Raw genomic sequence first — 20458 nt, forward strand, 5'->3', positions numbered from 1 at the left:
ACTCTTATGGTCATAATAGTGACATTAGTTTTCATTTATTCACTAACAGTAAACAGTAAACAACAGTAAAGAAGTTGATTCACAATCTAGTGTAAATACTTAATTGACCTTTCTTTTTCCTAGCAGCTTTCATGTTCCAGTGCTCTTTGTATGAATTTCAATGGTTCACCCATAACCTGGGGATGACACAAACTTCCAAGCAGTTGCCACTAACACTTGTGCACTACTGAAACCAGCACCTCTGCCCAGCCAGCATGGAAATGGAGCCACTGCCTTTCTTAGGCCAATGGGAAGACTTCAGTATCCCAGCACTAAAGCCAGCAGCTGTTTATGAGGCTGAGCACTATGGAATCTTTCCATCCATTCTCCTGTGTCCACAGGACTGAGGGCTGCACTTCTGCTTTTGGAGGCAGTTCTGGTATGAAACCGCTCAAAGTCCTTCTGGTTGTCTTTTGCTCTACTCTCCAAACAGTGCAGATGACCAGAGTTGATTTCTTCCCTGTATGGAAAGTCTCTGTGGGTGACCTCTGGAGACCCATGCACACACAGGCAGGATCCCCACTTTCAAAATATATGTGGATATTGCAGATTTTCCCCACACAGGGCTGTCCTTATCCCTAAGCTTCACCTTACAAGGGCAGGGTCAGAACCTGCTTTCCTGAAAGCATAAGAGATAATTGTAGCTGATTTGCTTCAGAGATTTTTCTTCTAGATTTCATTTCACTTCATGAGAATAAGTGATTTCAATATAATGCCTAGATCCCCCCAAATCCCCAAAACATAATGATTACCTGATGCCTATTACCTGTACTGGAAACTGTCCAGTCTCCAGTCTCTTCTAAATAAATCCCTGTGGTTGGCAGACAAATTACAGGAGGACTGCAAGCAAAATGCTACAAGGTCAGTAAAATAAAACCCTACCATCCTAACTCCATCTGTCATCACACAAATTCCTCCTACCGGGCTATGACACTGCAGAGTATGAGACAAAATGAGTCTTCCACTACTCTGCAATCAACACAGCATTTGTGGTATTTCAGAGGTATTTCACCCAGCACACCAGCTAATCAAACCAGACAGCATAGCCCAGATATCAGACCCAAGCACTGAATGCCTCGAGGAGCTGTCAGTGTGTGCTCTCCTGACAAGACTGACTGAATATGTATGGAAATAAGCTGAGAAAGAAAATTTCCTGACCAGGCCTTATTATCTACTCTGCCAACCTTCACTGAGGTGCAGCCATATCACACCTACCAGTGCTCAAGGGACTTAGAAAGAATAAAGTCACAACATGTGAAACAAACCTACACCCTCCTGGGCAAAGAAATCTGTAAGGAAGCTCTTTCCAACACATTCAATATTTCTTCCTGAAGAAGTCATTGCAGAAAGATTACTTCATCCTCAAAAATTAAACATTCACTCCTGACATCCAACTATTTCCTCTCTAGTTTCTCATCCCTGAGAAAATAAATCAGAAAGTTCCAGTCTCCTTGCTCCAACCTGCAGGTGACACTGCTCCATGCCAGACTGCACAAAAGATGAGATGTGCTCACACACACAGAGGTTTATCAGACTGCTCTGTGGAAGAGCCAAGGCTACTTTTGGGGAAAAATTGTAACACAATTGTTGTCTGGTCGTTAAGCTTTGGCAATGGGCTCCCTAAAGCAAGCCAGAAGTTCCAGCCCAAAGGCTGGGCAAGAGGGGAGGGAAGGACAGGGCCCCCAGATCCCTGTGTGGGATCACAGCAAGGCTCCACAGGCACCTTGGGAGGGAAAGGCAGGGAGCTCTACACTCTGCTCATGGCATCTGCCCTTCATGTCTCATTCCCAGCTGGGGACACACTTTCCCATGCTGCACAGCTTGCAGTACAGCTGCTTTTAGAAGCACAGTATTTTATAGGGAATTTTACTTAAAGCACTGGTTAGAGGTTTATAACCCCTTGAACTTTACACAGCTGACTTCCCAGCACTGAGATGTCCGATTTTACAGGGCAAGAGATACTACAGGCCTATAATAAGTTTCACAGCTCTTTAAAACATTGTGAGTAGGCTTTCACTTTCAAATAGAATACACCAAGTATGGATGGAATCAAGCAGTAATGAATATCTGATAAATTATGAAGAGATGTAGCACAGAAACTGACATTTTCCACATCATTATTTTAATCACCTTCATTTTGGGCCTCAAGAGCAAGCACTGTGCACGGGGTGTGCTTGGAAAGCTGGAAATCTCTCATTGGCTCAAAATTTCTGTTTCTATCTCTGTTCAAACCCAGATAAAATTTTCCCAAGATAAATTATACCCTGATTATGGGTTTGTGTCTCATTGCTCACCACAAACAGGACCATTAGGTTCACACAATGCACACTAATTGCCTGCCACCTAGTTTATTTTATTCTCTGTGATGAATCACAACTCTTAACAAGACCAGAAACAGCATTTAACTGATAGAGGGTGAGCTGAGACTTTCAGTTCAGTGCAGCAAATCAATCCCCTGCCCTGCACAGAGAAGCTGCCTGAACCAGGCTGGCAGGACACATAGTGAGTGCATTGTGCACGAGCCAGTTTCAGGAGGTGTGGGAGTTCCATGCTTGGAAATCATCTCTTGGGTTTCCTGTGGGTTTATTTTCTTTGCCTCAGCCTGTAGGAGCCATGTGCCATGGAAATGCTGCCATGAACTCCCCCAGGTGTGGGGCAGCCCAGCTGGCTGATGCCCTCCCACTTGTCTGTCCAGGGTGTGGGGTGAAATCTGCTCCTTGGGGATGAAGCGGGCAGGAGGCAGGGGCTGGAGAGATCCCACCAGCTCTGCTGCAATCCCAGTTGTGCACCAGGGTCACAAATACACTGGGGAGCACACTCAGTGCTGAATATTTGTGTGCTCTTCCTGCTGGCCCCAGTGCTGCGAGCTGGGACAGAGGAGAAAGTTCCCAGCTAAAATAGCCCCATTCAGTTTAAAATTCCTGCCAGATCATGGGGTGAAAGTTGTTGAAGAACAAGAAGTTCTATGTCCCAATAAGCATAAATCTTAATTTTATTTTCTGTGAACACTGATGCTTCCATCCCTAGCTAAACTGCTAAGTTTGTTTTCCACATGCTGGACCTTGACAAAGCAGTGGCATTTTAATAAGCAGTAGCAGATCAGAGCTTTCCAGTCACACTGAAGCTGAAGAAGTTAATGCTGGATTTATAGCAGGGTAAACTGAGACAATTATTTGGCTCAGAGGCAGAGATCCCTGCAGGCCAAGGAAAGGTAGAAAGTAAAAAAAATAAATTAAAAAATTAAGTTATTTACTTTGTATGTTCTGGTCTTTTAAAATATGAATCATCTATGAAAGGAGAGGACCATTAAAGTGGTTAGGTGAGGAAAATAAAATGAAAACAAGTAAGCAGTCACCAAAACGCTTTTTGTTGAGTTTCAAACAGAAGAAAATGTTTCCTTATGCTCAAAAAAGCTCAGCAGTGATTAAATCCTTAAAAGTACTAAATAAGAAGAAAAAATACTCCTACAAATCACAAGAATTGGATCTTGTATGAACATTTATCACTGCATGAAATGGCAGGCTACCACCCGACACATTGATAAATGAAACACACTTTCCATCCATCTCTTTAATGGCACATTAGTGTCATGGATTTGCCATGCACACCAAAACACTGAATCCCACCTAGGCATTTCTTAATTGCCCAAGAAGATGGTAATTTATGGACTTAGCCATAATGACTGGAACACATTTCTTCAATCAATTTTATGCCTTAATTGAAATTTGCGGCTTAACAAGAAAAATCATGAAATTAACTGCTCAGACAATTGTATCTTTAAAACAGAACACAGATGTCAGGTCCTATTAGTGGTCAACTTTCCTGATATACTTTAGGTAGGTTTTTTATACTCTATGACAGGCACTGGGACACATTTCTAGAAGAATAACAGGGTTTGTGGGAAATCTCAGCCACTGCTGTGATAATTTTCTCTTTTGTGCTACAACATCAATATTCTGCTCACATGTGGTATCAGTACCTGACTACCACTAATTTTGAGAGGTTTTTCCAGTGTACTCTTGAGAGACACAGTTAAACATGTCACCATTTACATCTAGAATTGCAGAAAAATGGAATTTTCCCCAGGAGCCTTTCACAGCACTCACAACAAACATGGTGGCAAAATTTTTAAATTACTTTTAAAATACTGAGCCCCTTTGACAACAACAAAAGGCTTGCATTTGTTTTTGAAACAGAAGGGAGTGAGGACATTCAGATTAATGTAAGAAATTGGTGTTGACCACAGACCTGAACTGCCAATGGTGTCTCCCATGATGAGGAGGTACACTATGCTAGGAAGCCACTCTCACCTCAAATTTCCATGGAAATACAGTTTCCAAAGTAATTTAGTGTTCACTCTCATGATGCCACAAGTCTGCATGGCTGGCTACAAACACTCACCTCTGTGAACTGCAGCCTCCCAAAATCACTCGGTGGACTTGCAATCTTGAAGACTTTCTTAGGCATCACCCAGGTTTCCAAAGTTTCCAGTTTACTGACAGCCAGGTTGGTTGCGTGGTGCCTGATCAGGAAGCCTTGGAAACGGTCAGCAAGGAAGTAAAGGTGGATGGAAACTGGATGGCCCATGGGGTAGTATCTGTAAAACAGCACATGCTCAGCAGTTATGTAAGAGAATGAAATCTCCATTTACTTGGAGCTAGTGGCTTAAGAAGCATTCATTTCAACTAGAAAATCCACCACTGTACATTAAGAGATTTCAAATGTGTTCATGACTCATTATCAAATATTTTTAGGCTGTTCCGATTACCCCGTAACATAAAAATATGTTACTAAGAATACAGGCTCATTAATTCCATATCCTCAGCTCAAAGCTCTTTAGGAGTCCTTGTGTGTGCCAGAGAGCTCCTCTCCCTCACCACCTCCCCTGGCAGAAAGTGGCACCCAGAGACACCCAGAGATTGTTAGGGTGCAGCACAGTTTGCTCAGATAAACTGAGGACTGTGCCTGTGCTCCAGAGCTGCCCTTGCTGCCCCAGCAGGGTCAGTGCCTGTCTGCACAGGACACAGGGAGAGCTGTGTGACCAGCACTGCCCCCTCCATTCCCAAAACCCTTCCCCAAGGGCAGGGCTCTGCAGGCTGGCACTGCAGTGAAGGACACCAGGATCCTGTCCTCATTTTTGGTCTCTGTATATCTGGGAAAAAACTACACATTCTTTAAAGATTTGAGATTGCTTTTGTTCTGATTTTTTTACTCATAATCAGAAAAATAAAATAAAAAAAACCTTGAAAAAGGTCAAATAACTGGGCAAAACCAATCATTGAGAGATCTGGCAGCCTTCAGTTGGAGCTGAGATTTCAAGACATTGAAATCATTGAAATAGTCACAGCTTCAAACAATTAAAATGTACAGTTGATTGTCTGCTATGGCCTCAGAAACATCTGTAACAATGTTTGGGTACGTATGGATGCATAAATAATTAAAAACGTGTTATTCATAGCTCAAAAACTGAATATTTTGCTACTTTACAGCACTGACATTAACTGCAAGAGAAGTTAAACCAACCAGCATCACACCTTCCCAGTAAGTCAGCCAAGCCTGACTCCTCAGGCTTGTTACCACAATTAAAGGATGAGCACTAAGGATGAGCCCCAGGGAGAACTTCCCATTGCATGAGGTCTGCAGCACCCCAGAAGGAACTCTGTAGAGCTGGAGAAATCAACATAAGAAGACAGGGTACCAACAGGGCCAGCACTGATGGACCAAGCAAAACCACTGCAAAGCTACACAGCCAACACCAGCAACAATCTGACTTCTGTTCCCAGAACTAAGACCTCCTGTTTTATATGTGTGCAGCAGCAAATATTTACAATGTACCTGAAATAGACTGAGTAAATTGCCTCTTGGCAGCAGAGAGTAAAAATGCCTAGGGATGGAAAAAATGAATTAAATCTCAATCACACATGAATGTTGCTCCCACGGAAGATGCTGACACTCCATCTCCTTTGGTACCCGAGCAGTCTGAGGGGGGCATGGCTTTCTGAGGCTGTGGGATGGCCCTGGTTAGGAAAGTGTGCAAGGCAGCTGCTCTTAAAGCATCTCCTGGGCTGCTGTGGGTGGCAGCATGGGCCTGACTCCAAGGGGGATCCAAGGCAGGAGCTGCTTTCCTTCAGCATGAGCTGGGGTGCTGCAGGCACAGGATCAGCCAGCCTGGGCTGTGCAAAGGGAGCACTGTCGAGGGGCTCAGCCCAAACCCATCCTGCCATTACTGCATGAGAGACATGCAAAACCACGAGGGGGAAAGAGGAAAGGTATAGGTGCAAACACTCAGAAGGACAGCACAGGATCAGAAGTGAGGAAATGTGAATCACAAACCTGAAGATGTTCCTCTGATCTGACCTGAATGCTGACTCACAGTGTCTTGAGGGGGCTCAGGTAGGTATCAAAACACAGCCTCCACTCTGTATCACTGTTTGCAATTCCTCCCTGCACTGTTTCATGAGGCTCCAGCCTGCTGAAAGAGCTGTGCTTTATCCTGGAGACAGCTAGAGTCATGGTGTTCCTATCTATAATCTGAGCAAGCTTGAAAAGCACCTTGAGTTCCTATGCAATGGAAAGTTCCTCAGAAACAAAAGTGATAATTGATATAAATCAGCACCAGAATACTGGCAAAAGGACTGAGAACAAAAGTAATTGTAAAATTATTTCAGTACTGGTTATACATAGTCCCCATCCTCTTTGCTGGCTTCACTCTGCAGGACAAATGACCCAGGACTTCCTCAGGTCTGCCTTTATTTCATATAAGGAAGGCATGCTACTAGTGATTATTTCTATCTAATTGTTATTGATCTTTTATTGCTTTGCACTGGTAACCTTCACTGACAAAAGTCTAATAGGAATCTAGAGCACTTATTGCCACATCTTTCTAAATGGGGCATTGCTCAGCACTTCCATGACCAATTTAGGAAGGTCAAGGCACATTTGGTTCCCTCTTGAGAACACAACATGGGCAATGTCCATCCATCAGAGCACATGGAGTGTTTGCTGACTTAGGCTCTATGTGTTTTCTATTAGGATAAAAATGAGCGGGCTCCAGAAACACATTCTGAAGATGGAATTAAGAGATGGTAAAGTGAGACTTAAAAAGAAGAACCATCTCTGCTTTGAATCTAAACAGCTCCAGATGTGTTTGCAGGCAGCAAACATCTACCATTAAGAGAGCTTTTCTATGCAAGTCTAACTTCAGGAATTCTTCCTTCAAATCCCTTTTAGACTGAATTCTTCTTAGCCAGGCTTAGAGGTGAAAAAGGAATCTAGAATATAAGTTTAAAGAATAAGGAATTTCATTTGAGATAAATATAACTACCTATATATAGATATATAAACACCTACGTATATTTCATATATTTGATGCTAATAGATCTTACCATTTGCAGCACTTTTGGCACAGAGAGCTGCACCAAGCAGGCAAACTGAGCCAAGCAAGCTCTCTGCACTCCATGTGTGCTCCCAGGGGAACAAACAAGCAAGGACCATTAACCTGCCTGTGTTCAGATTTGTTCTGAAATCCTGTCCTCTGCTTCTGGTAAGCATAATAGAGGTGAACATGACCTCTGCTGCAATCACACGGAGGGTTTAGGAGCTGAGCCTATAATAAACTTGCTGAAATTAATCAAGGGAAACGCAGCAGTGGGGGTAGCACTGCCCAACTGGATCCTGTCAGTCTTCATCAGGCTGGAGAGGAGCTCCTTAAAAGTGCAGCAAACAGGTCACATAATGTCAACCCGGAATAACCAACGCTTTATTACGGCCATAAATACTCCTGGAGATGGGCGCTGCGCACTTGCAGCTGCCTGGCTGTGCTCGTGGCCGTAGGCTCCAGCCAGCACAGCCGAGCAGAACGAGCCCCCAGAGCCTCCCTGCGTCCCCTGGAGCAGCAGGGCAGCACTGACCTGCAGCTGTTGTCCCCAGCAGCGTGGAAGGAGCTCTCGGCCCTGCGCAGGCCCAGGCGGGAGAAGGAGTGGAACATGGTGAGGGCCACGTCGCTGAGGGCGCCCGGCCCGTCGGGCTCCTCGTACACGTTCTCCCAGTAGGAGCGCAGCCCCGGCGTGCCCGGGGGGTAATTCCCATACAAGAAATAGTCCAGCTGCCCAATGATCTCCTGGTTCACCACCGCCTCAAACTTGCGGGCAAAGAAAGTCGGCCTGGCAGTCTGCTGTTGGGACACGACAGGACAAAGTCACTTGTGGCCACAGAGACTAACACAGCTTTCACAAAGGCTGTGAGAGAAATACAACTTTCACAAAGGCTGTGAGAAGATCAGAGAAAAGAATGAGAAACAATTCTTATCTTAACTGGCTGCACCTGGTATTGTGAATGCAGCCATGATATTTTCTGAAAAATCCTTTCCCTAGGATTTTTTCTCCTGAGAAGCTGAGAGGCCTCAGAAACAAAATGTAAACAATGATTACCGGCTGCTCTGGAATGAAACAGGTGGATCTGTGATTGGTCTCATGTGGTTGTTTCTAATTAATGGCCAATCACAGTCTAGCTGTTTCAGACTCGCTGACTCCTGTGGTCAGTGACAGGATTTTGTTATCATTTCATTCCTTTCCTTGCTAGCCTTCTGATGAAATCCTTTCTTCTATTCTTTTAGTATAGTTTTAATATAATATATATCATAAAGTGATAAATCAAGCCTTCTGAAACATGGAGTCAGATCCTCGTCTCTTGCCTCATCCTGGGACCCCAGTGAACACCACCACAGTGAACATGTGGAATGTGTTATGGAGATTTGTTTAACAAAGGGTGGTTTCTTAATCAGCCAGCAGTGATGGTGTTTGGATTGGAGGACCAATTAGGTCCAGCTGTATTGTAACTGTCTGTAAGAGCAATGAGTTTCTTAATAAAGAGATTATTAATCAGCCTTCTGTGAATCATGGAGTCTATGCTAATTATTACCCATGTAATAATGGAGTCTATGCTAATTATTAGCCTCTTGTGATGATAGACACTGAGTTCCCATTTTCAGACATGACACTTTGTCTTAAGCAATGGGTTGGAGTTGAGGACATGAACTGTTTCTCTCCATGGGCAAAGATGACTTAAAATGTCACTTTTGGGACCATTTGTTGTTAAGAGTGTTGTTAAGATTCAGCTAAAAACTACATAATTACTCCATGAGAACCCCTTCAGACCAACAGGCACCCTGTGCTGCCTGGCTCAGGAAGGCTCTCCAAGTGCAGGAGGGCTGGGGAATGCTCTCCAAACCCCCATGTTAGTCTGGAGACAGGGCAGCACTGGCACATGTTATGCAGGGAGCAAAGTGGACTGTGACACCAGGGCTCAGAAGAGGCAGAGCAGCATTTTCTGTGTATGGATTTGCTGCCAGGAGGTGATGAGAGGTCTCTGGGAGAGGTAACATTTGTGGCTGTGGTTTCTCTACTTCTGAGTGGTCCTGCCCAGATTTTTTCTCAGCTCTTGACACAATCTTGGGCATATAACTGCTTTATATGCTACTCAGCTACGATTAGCTTTCAAAAAGTCTTTGTTTTGCCTTGCTCATATTTGAGCATGGGTCCTGAGGTGCCAACGAGTTCAAGAGTGTCCCAGACGGTCGGAAAATTCTTTTGAGGATGCTCACTTTTGCTCTGAGATGGCGCATGCTGTGGGCTTTGTGATCTTGGCTCACTTTGTGCCTCTGTGGCAACAGCAAGCCCCAGCCTTCTGGTGAGAGAGAGGGGCTCTCTCACCAGAACGTGTCAGAAGCTGCCTTTTCATCTATTCTAATTTTGAACTGTCCTTTCTAGCTCAGTTTATCTGATTGTTTTGTGAAATATCATTGTGGGCCCACAGCCTGGAGCAGGTCAGGCTCTGTAGTCTGACAGGAATTTTTAAAGATTTGCAATTTATTCTGTGCTTGGAGAATTCCAAACACATGTTTGGGACAGCAGAGCCTCCTTTAGATAACATCTCATTTGCTCTTTTTGAGAGTGCCTGTGTCACTGACTTCAAGCCTGCCTGGCAGACAGCACATTACAGCAAAGAAAAGATCTCTGTTTCAGAGCAGTCATCATTTCTGTGCTGTAGGGTAACACATTCCCCATCCCACACAGAGCCTGAACAAACATGCTTTATGCAGGGAACCCCGAGGAGCAGGAGGGATGGAATTGCAAATGTGGTGACCCTGAAACAAGTGGCTGTTCATTCTCAACAGAAGATGCACAGGCCAGATACAGCCTCGAGACTGAGTGCACCCTGGAGCACAGGACTCGCTCTCATGTCTGCCTTGAGGAAACTATCACCAAGGAACTGAGTAAACCTTTCAAGACAGTCCTGCCAAACCTGGGTGATCAAAACCTCATGACTAAGGCTCCCAAAATCATGAGATAAACTTTAATATGATCATGCTGATGAATATAATAATGAAAATGGATTTGCCTTGTGCTGCGTAAGTCTCTAGCACGCACACTGATCAACTTCAAGGCTTTTTTTGAAGATGATAAACACTGCTTAAAGCTGAAAGCCAAGAGTGTCGTGAAATGATGAAAGCACCTGAGCTGGAACATTGGAAAAAACCATTTGCACAAGAAGTTACCAAGTAATAGTGGTACAGTCAGAAATGTGTCAAGCTTTTCTCCTTTCTAGCACAGCCAATTACCAATGCCAAGGAGTCCAAAGAGTTCCTTTGTGACCTTACCATGCAGTGGTATGTCTCCAGGGCCAAAACATAGGAGAACTTATCTTTCATTCTCCTGAAATTAAGATCAGAGCTTCCTCACATCTCTTTCTCCACCTGCCTGATGGAGGGGAAGCTTCCCTTCCCTCTCCCTGCTGCAGCCATGCATTCAGCCAGCTCTCCACCCCAGTGCAGGGGGTGCAGAGCCTCTCTGCAGGTGAGTTCAGTTACCTGGAAGCGGTGGAAGTCTGCTGGTTTGAAGTCATTGGGTGAGCAGCCACACCAGTCAACGATGTGCTTGTACTGGCACTTGCAGCCCAGCTTCCTGTTCCAGTTGGTGATGCGCAGGTTGTTGTCCACCATGGAGTCACAGAACGGGCTGTTCTCCAGCACGGTGTGAAAGAAGGACTGCAGCAAACACAGAGCACACCACCAGATTTAGCTCCTCAAACTTCCATTTTCTCCTTCACTTCAACTCATCGGCCCAAACCTACTGCAGGTGACCTATTTTAGTTTGAAATGACAGCATTAACAAGCTCTGTTGTTCTGCCACACATGAAACACACTCTGTGTGCCTGTATTCCACAGAGCATGGAAAAATCACAGCACTCTACAGACCCAACCAAACTGCAAGAACACACAGCTGAGGTCTTGCTCCAATAACCTGGCACAGAATAATTGCACTCCTACAATGACCAGCTTTGGGCACTGGCAGCCCAAAGGACTCCAGGAAAGGCACCAGTACCAGCAATCATTTTATTTTTATTTCAGCTGTGTGAGCAATTCTAAGAAATGCCCATTATTTCCTTTCTGTAAGTTGCTCCCTGGTCTAACAGATTTAGGACTATTTTTCTGAACAATGTACTAATGGCATATTTCAAGTTGTTTCCCAAAACAATTGTCAAAACTGCACTATCACCCTGGTTACTCTGATAAAAACACAGTCTCAGACAGCTCTTATGTGGGTGTCTATCTCCAGCACTCTGAAATGCATTGCTTGTTGAGTGGCTTTGTTCTGAAACACGCAGCTCACTCTAGGCACCAAAAGGACATTCTGCCTCCTGCATTTACATCTGAAATCGTAAGTCTTTATTTGCTGACTCATGGCAGCATGGAATTCCTATTGGGCAATCCTAATTATATCATCATAATAACAGCTATTACATAAACCATGTGTAATGGGGACTGATATAGCAGGTTAACAGGTCAGTGAAGGCAGGGCCATTTTACAAAACCAGCTATGTATCTTGCAAAGAAAACCTTGTAGAAAAAAGCTATGGAATACCATCAATTTTAGCCCTGCAAGAGACCATTTTTGGAGCAGCGACTTCTCTTTAAAATCAGCAATAGTAAGATCTATAAATAACCAGCATAACATTAGCATGGCTGGCCCCCAAATAATCCCCCTACCCTTTTTAATGTTAAATGACAGCCCAGTGAATATGGATTTTATGCTTGAACTGTTTGGTTAAACCCATAAAGGCATCCATTCTCATTCAAGCGAGAGGGAAAAAAAAACCCTACCCAATTACCCATTGCCCTGTGTCCTTTTATAGCAATACAGGAATTTCTCTAGATAATGGATGAAAAGGTTATCAGAGTAGAGAAAAAGGTGATTTTTAACAGAAATGGGATTAAAAGAAGATTATGCCACATGTGTGGGGAATAATAAACCTCTACCAAAAGATAACAATTGCTGTGCTCCACCAGAAGCTAACAAGCAAGATTTGCAAGGCTGGTGTCATCCATCCCTCAAAACGTTCAGGAACCAAGGCAGTTATGAGTTTAGAGGCAGTCATCAGCTCTTCCTGCGGCTGCAGGATGTGGAGCAGAGGCTGGCAAGCCAGGGGAGCAGGGTACCTGCTGGGGCAGGTGTAGCACAGGCTGCCAGTGTGCCCTCCCTGCAGACAGTGCACATTGCTGGCACATTGCTGCACGCCAGGCAAAGCCCCACACTGCTGTGCACTCCCCTTCTGCATCACTTGCAGCCAGAGCGACTCCTGAGTGATCTAAATGATTTGTGACTGTGCCTTCTGGCTGAGTTTTGAACAGAACAATAAACCTTTGTTTGCAGGGTTTATATTTTTAAAGAAAAGTGCTGGATAATAGCAAGGAAAGCTACTTATAAAGACAATTCGCCATCTCTAATATCCTTCAAAAGCTTTGTGCAGGAACAATTTGCAAGCAAAGGGCAGCTGGATTTTGGTTGTTCAGTAACAGATTAATAGGCTTAGAAGTACAAAACAAAGGCACCCTTTGCAAAAAAGTCCCACAAACAAACAAGGCAATAAACAACTGCAAAAGATGTTCTAACCCTGAAGGGCTTACTCATTATAGAAGTAAAATTTTCATTACCCACTGTGGGATGCTCCAAGCCCAGTGACATCAGGTGAAGGCCCCTCTGATTTTGGTCAGATCTTTGGGACAAGCACAAACATTGCAGGTTTGAGCACAGAGAGGATTCTTTGCATTCACATACCTCGGCAGGAAGCAGCGTGTAGGAGTAAAACCTCTTCATCTTTGTCACCAGGTCATCATTGGAAAAAGTGACATATTCCACAAACTTCCTGTTGAGGAGGAACCAGTCCGAGCCCCCATCCACGGTGATTCCTTCTGGGATCTTGCGGTCCCCCAGGCGCCACATGTGCGTGTCGCACTCCAGGAACAGCCGGTCCAGCCCCTGCTTTCTGATAAACCTGAGGAATGCAAGAGCAGCCACTACATGTTAATTTGTAGTGTGCTATCATCGGGAGATTTATAAATAAAAAGCTACTTTGGCGAACAAAAAAGGATCAAAAGGTCACTTGTTTATATTTCTGTTCTACTCATAAGTGATGTAGAGAGGTTTAATAAATGATTAATCAGGTATATGTTCTGTTACAGAGGCAAAGATCAACAGATTGCTTTTAAACATCATTCACACCTTCTGCTCTCCTAAGGCTGTGCAGGTGACAGAGCTCTAGGGCAGGAAAGTCCATAATGTTCATTAACTCTGAACAAACCACCACAGAAGAACTGCAATATGAACAGGAGCGAAACACATTCTTCTCTCGCTAAATAAATTCAGTTTTTAAAAAACAGAAAAATGTACATAAAGGTAAAATGACCAATTTTCTCCTATGCTATTATGTCATTGATTTTTCTATAGGGATATAGTCAATAAGGAAAAAATACCATTGTAAAGGTCTTTGCTGTAGACTGAGCAAGTTTGTTCCATTTTCAGGTCTCTGGGGAGCAATGTTTTGTTATTGCTGAACCATGAATAAGAGGAGCAACTGCAGAACTGCAAAGTTATGGAAATGAATTATTTGAAACCAATATAAAAGAAGAAAGCTGGGAAATCGATCTGCTTGAAAACACTTTGGACTGAATGCCCACTGATCTTTTGAGGCTGTCTGATCCAGGTTTCTGTTTGTTATTCCATTTGGGAATGGTTTCCCTGAAGGAGAAGCAGGGCAGCTGTGAATTAGCACTAAGGAGGGGTAAGCATCATCCACCCTGGCTGGATGTGAGCACTGGGCACATCCCACATGTCCTGAGCAGTAACAAATGCTCACTGACCACACACCAGAGCAGCCCAGAGCCCCCTCTGGGTGCAGCATCTACAGGATAACAGCAGCTGTGGCAAGAGCCTTCCCTTCCTGAACCACACACTGCTGTGCCAGGGCATTTCAGGATTAGCAGGCCAAGATGGCATTCTGGTAGTCTCAAACACATGCTACTAAAGGTAAGGGAAAAGAATAAAAGTTAAGGAACAAACACCAGAGCTATCTGGAGTCCTGCATCTGGAAACATGAGCATTAACCCCATAGGCCAAATCCCTGGTTCAAGTTCTGTTCTATACCAATCAAAGAACTGAGATGCAATTATGAAATGGTGCATATTAATTTTCAAAAGGACCGTAAATGACTCCAGGGTCTATGTCCTACTGATAGCTATGTCTCTTTTCACAGTGTGAGAAGAGCTCCTCTGTTAACACAACAGCGCTGAAAATGCGTAAATGAGAGTCGAGAAATTTTTCTTTCCATGAACAAGTTTCTAATTTCATGTTCCATTATGAAGGATAATAGAAAAGTCTTGCAATTTTAATGCAGTGCTCTGGAATGTAATCTTCAAATTCAATATTTATGCAGTTATCTCCAAATCAAATATTAATGTGCCTGAAAGTTTGGTCATTTATTTATTTCTCTTCAAAACTAAATGTTCATTAGAGTTAATTATTTTAAGAAAATAACAGAACTTTATCGACTATATTTAAATAGGAACATAAAGTTCTTTTCCATGAAGTAATTTCTTTCAACTTCTATCTCTACCAATTTATCACTCTTTACTCTCCTTTTCAAATGGAAGGTTCTTTGACTGCAATAGAAACCTCAAACGAAATGAACCACCTGGATACAGCAAAAACTGCTCTACAGAGAAGCTGCCTCAGCCTGTGTGACATGACCCAGCTCCAGCTCCCTGGTACTGTAACAGCTTCAGCCTTTTTTCTGAACTTGGCAGCAGAGGAGCATGACCACGCTCCAGATGAGAAGGCCCCAGCAAATCCTGACTCACAGCTTCATGGTTCCCAAAGAAGTTGACAGAATTCTTTTTTTCTATATGTGCACAGTTCTATGTTTGTTTGTTTTTTTTTTTAGCTAATGGCTTGGAAAAGCACATCTCAGGATATGGAGTGAAATAAGCCAATTCCTGGAAGTACAATTGTTTTCAAAACAAACCTCAGCCCCAAATCTTATACAACTGGGTTACTAGAAGAGAGTAAACGTGCTCTCCAATCACTTACCCTCCAGCAAGGCAGCACAGCCCAGCTAGAGAGCTGCAATGCCTTTAGAGATCTCCCAAGAAATAACCCTTTGGCTTGTGCTTCTTGAAACCCGCCTAGAAACATCACACCAGGTGTCAGACACATAACAGCTGAAGAGGTGTTTTTCAGAAGGATCACCCTTACTGAGCCTCTTCACACACAGTCACAACACCTCACTGGAATAAGGCAAATTTGCAATTTTTAGCAGAGCAAATCATTTCTGTGGCCTACGAAGCAATGGTGTGTCCAAGGGGCTGTGAACACAGCTCTCCACTGGGTGATGGCTTGCTGCTCATTTATGTTCCTTGGCAGCCAAGGGGACCAAGTGTATTTCAGATCTGCTGGAAGTGAAATAGGAGAGGAGATGGCACAGAGAGCTGAACAGCAACCAAAGTGGAAAAGGTGGGTGAGGCTCCCTTTTGTCCCTCCAGGCTCTCTGCTAGGATGACTGATGCTCCAGATATTCCAGCAATAGCAATTTTGGCACTCAGGCAGGCAAGAACTTACTCTGAGCATATCGAATACTGCCTGAGGGAAAGGGAAAGGGGTGTTTGTATGCCACATAGGCCTTTCCAAGAAATTAAAACCTCTTGGACACTACAAAGAGTTCATAAAGATTCTTGACTAGCCATCCAAGAATGATTGCAGCCACCTCTGAAAAGAAAGAGAGGGAGATGGAGGGCAAAAGCATGACCCTACTGATTTGTTTCTAGTCTCATGCTGTATTTCATTAGTTTCTGGTTATGCTCAAGGGAATACCAAATCAGTAAATTTTATGAAGCCAGGCCAAGCTTCATAAAGAGCAATGAAATGCAAAAAAAAGGTGGTTTTCCCCCTTGTCTTTCTCTCTTTGGTCTCACAAAACTGCTTGCAGGTAACTCCCAAATTAAAAGTAGGGGAAAAGAAAAAGGCTTAGTAATAGCATTTCCTTAATCTTAGTGAATGTGGAAAAATTCAGGTGTTTCCTGTCACCCTGAACATCAGGTAAGACTGGGATACCTCTGCCAGCTGCAAATGCACTGGCCAGAACAATGACATCCCACTGAACCAAGGCATGGTTGGCCAAATACAGTAGAGATTATCATCAGGTGAAGACAACCGGCCTTTCTCCTAATCCAAAAGAAAACAACAGGAGGAAAACAACAATGATAGGAAAAGAGTCAACCAGGAGAAAATAGAATTTTAAAAAGACTAGGATTAAGAAAAGCATGCCATTTTGCCTTATTTCATAGAACACTCAATCTAAGACATTTTATGCTTCCCCTTATCAACTTTAATTCTTCCTAAAGAGCCTCCAGTTTTAAGGGCCCGTGATTACACTCAAAAGTAAGGAGGAAACACAGGGTATTAAGAAGGTGTGTCAGCACCTGAGCTCAGCAATCAGACACTGACACACATGAAAGGTGCCCCTGTGCCCTGTGTGTGGATGCAGCCTCACAGTTCCTGAGTTATTTTTACACTTTGCTAAGAAAACCCCACTGCCTGCAGCACCTGGTCTGTCACTGAGTGTAATGTCAGTCCAGGCAGCTCATGAATGCAATCCAGCTCAGGGAACTCCTCTTACTTTGTAGTTTATTTAAATATTTATAAATGCATTTCAGACAGGATTCTAGGACTGTATAACACATAAAGCATTTGTAACTTGTGTAGCACATACTCCTACAACATGAGTATAAACACAGCTCAGCTCTTATGATATGTTCTAACTGCTAATAAATACTGCCACACAGTTACTTTATCAGCAAAAATATCATAACCAAATATGTCCTTTTTGATAGTTTTCTCCAAGGGACAGTGCAAACCACAGCAACTTGTAGAGACCCCTGCTCCTGAATGCTGTACTTACACAGTAAGTCAGAGAGTTTGCTGTTTTCTTTTTCATGAAGTTTATGAATGAGTAAAATTTCCTAAAGTATCAGAGGCTATCAGATTGCTAAATGCCATTTACCAGTAATTTTATCACTAAAAGGTTTTTTCTGGAAAGAATACATTTTTTATGGTGAAAACGTTTCTTCCTAAATGTTTCCTGTTTCTGGCCTCTTGCCTAAAGAACCTCCCATTGACATTTCACTGTTAACCAGGTGCACCTACCCAAGACCCCATCATTATTCAGGATTTAAGAATAAGAACCATGAATAAAAGTTACAAAACTCCAGCAAAACAATTCCTCACAAGTCAAAATCCAATGTCAAAGCAAGAAACTGTAGAAAAAGGAGCTCCTCTAGCATCATGTCCATGTTTCCCTGAGTGTATATGGACAAGCTCCGCATGCTTTGACTTTATCTGCTCTTCTTTTCATTGTCTTTAGAAGAAAATTTGAGGAAGAAAGTCCATTTCAGTGCAAAAGTCAAGTAAATATTTTTACAGATGAGAAATGTGAGAGTCACTTGCTGGCAGTGTTTGCACAGCCACCCTGGAAACACTGACCAGAGTCAATCAGTTGGGAAGCACAAAACAGTAATTTGCAGTTTAAGTGACCAGCTAGAAAGCACTGAACAATAATTTGACAATTTGAGTGTAGCAGTTGCAAGAAGTAATTTGTGAGCAATCTCTAGGCTACCACACATCTCCATAAACCAGGCACTGAAAAATTCTTTATAATAAGCAGATTGATGAATCCCCAACCTGTGCAGGGCAGAATCATTCCCTGCCTGCTCAGGGCAGAAATCCTGGCCTCACTGAGTATGCTGAGTCCAGCTGACCCTGGTTTCACTCCATTTCCATGAGTAACTCTATTCTACCAAGGGTTAAACAATATTTACATCTGAAATAATTAACAATTGGCTATGTAAACACAATGTCTATATGGTACCAGCTATTCATCTGTTTTTTGAAGGATAGGATGTTGCAGTGTGTTTCCTGAGACCTTCCTGTCATGCTGAAAGCCTCCAGGGCTGATCTCCCACTCCCAAAATGGAGGTGAAGCTTGAAAAGGGGAACAGTGTCAAACAGAAATAGCGCCTACTTAGTCTGTCAAGATGAGGAAGATTTCTACCCAGTGTGACAGGCATCGTGTGGAAAGCACAGAACAAACAATTCCTGCTGTTTCAAAAAGCCTTGAAAATAACTCTCAGTACAGACAGAAATGATGGAAGAGAAAGAATAATTGTAACTTGCTTTTCAATGTGCTTTAACTGTGACATCCTAAATGCAATTGCTATGAGGTCAAAAATGTTACGAGAGGAGAATTCTTATCTTTTGTTAATTCCCTCACTCAGGGTAAGGGAAACACATAAAGTAAACACATTACTATCTCAACAATCCCCCAAAGCTTTAATGACAATGCAGAAAAAAAACATCAACAATATCAGAAAGGATTTCTCTCTTGACTGAATTTGCTTTAGTAAGATTTGGCTTATTTATTGATTTGGCTTATTTCAGGAGCAAAAGCCAAAGCCATAAATAAGCACACAAATTGAAATGCTTTTAGCAGTTTTGCCCACTGTGCTAAACGCTCAGGAGTTACCAAGGAACACAAGGAAATGTCACTCTCAATGTGATCAGTGTTTGTCACCTGTATCCCTGCATGGGCCACAGCAGAGCCATGGGCAGGGTGGGTGTGCAGGGCAGGGCACAGCTGCAATGGGAGCACAAGGATGGGCTTCAGAGCAGGACACCCAGGTGACATAGCCACCAAAAGGGAGGCAGAGCTCAGAGATGCTCCTGGAGTTTCTGTGGCAGAAGCTGAAGTGCAAGTTGTTGGGGAAGATGAAACAGGAAAGCCTTATAAATATGATTGCCTGGCAAAAGATTTTGAGAATATAGAAACTATAAGTGAGATTGAAATGAAAACAAGCTTTGAGATACCTCAGTTAGTGAACAACTGGAAAACAATGGTGTGGCCAGCTGAAGGTGATCCCCTTTTGATGGAACAATTCCCTCTGCTTGCAGACAGCTCCAAGGGTCAGAGCAGACCCTACAGCTTGGCAGAAGGGGCCCAAAGAGATTTTAGGGTTTAAAATGTAACACAGAGTGGTAATGTAGTCATTCTTATAGGCGGTATGTAAATGCTATAGGACTTGTATATTGTACTAGATTGGTTAGTGAGAATTAGAATATTCAACAAAGAAGAAGATTTATTGTATTGTAACAGGAACCTTGCTCTCTACCCCTTTTACTCTCTTACCCTTTTAAGCTCTTACCCTTTTACTCTCTTTCCTTTTTTACTCCCTTACTCTCTCACCCTCTCATCCTCTCTCCCCCTCTCTTCTCTCGGGCCTGCTCTGAGCCGTGTCTGGCAGCTCCCAGCAGGGCCCTGCACCCAGGCCCTTTGCAATGAACCCCAAATCCCAGCAGGGCCCTGCACCCAGGCCCTGTGCAATAAACCCCAAATCCCAGCAGGGCCCTGCACCCAGGCCCTTTACAATGAACCCCAAATCCCAGCAGGGCCCTGCACCCAGGCCCTGTGCAATAAACCCCAAATCCCAGCAGGGCCCTGCACCCAGGCCCTGCGCAATAAACCCCAAATCCCAGCAGGGCCCTGCACCCAGGCCCTGCGCAATGAACCCCAAATCCCAGCAGGGCCCTGCACCCAGGCCCTTTGCAATGAACCCCAAATCCCAGCAGGGCCCTGCACCCAGGCCCTGTGCAATAAACCCCAAATCCCAGCAGGGCCCTGCACCCAGGCCCTTTGCAATAAACCCCAAATCCCAGCAGGGCCCTGCACCCAGGCCCTGCGCAATGAACCCCAAATCCCAGCAGGGCCCTGCACCCAGGCCCTGTGCAATAAACCCCAAATCCCAGCAGGGCCCTGCACCCAGGCCCTGCGCAATAAACCCCAAATCCCAGCAGGGCCCTGCACCCAGGCCCTTTGCAATAAACCCCAAGTTCCAGCCCTGGCTGCAGAGATTTCTGGTCTCTGTCCATCCTGACCATCCTACCCCCCGACGCACTGACACACGTGATGGGAACAAGGAGCTCCACTGGAAGGATTTTTTGGCAGTCCATGTTTTCGAGGTGTGTTAAACACTTTTATG

The 20458-nt window shown here is 43.9% G+C and overlaps 1 protein-coding gene across 2 annotated transcripts in view; it reads right to left on the reverse strand.

The window, feature by feature from the left end:
- The window catches only part of XYLT1 (xylosyltransferase 1), a 176959-nt gene that overhangs the window by 16344 nt on the left and 140157 nt on the right, over positions 1-20458 (reverse strand). Inside the window, exons 6-9 of one of the 2 annotated variants that reach the window (XM_058035241.1) lie at positions 13155-13371; positions 10907-11083; positions 7950-8209; positions 4441-4636 (exon numbers count right to left, since the gene is read on the reverse strand). In XM_058035241.1, the coding sequence (XP_057891224.1) occupies positions 4441-4636; positions 7950-8209; positions 10907-11083; positions 13155-13371 (850 nt within the window). Of the gene's footprint in view, positions 1-4440; positions 4637-7949; positions 8213-10906; positions 11084-13154; positions 13372-20458 lie in introns of both variants that reach the window. The other variant, XM_058035240.1, reaches the window with a different exon arrangement.

Source organism: Melospiza georgiana, chromosome 16 (assembly GCF_028018845.1).
Source record: "Melospiza georgiana isolate bMelGeo1 chromosome 16, bMelGeo1.pri, whole genome shotgun sequence".
Taxonomy (NCBI): Eukaryota; Metazoa; Chordata; class Aves; order Passeriformes; family Passerellidae; genus Melospiza; species Melospiza georgiana.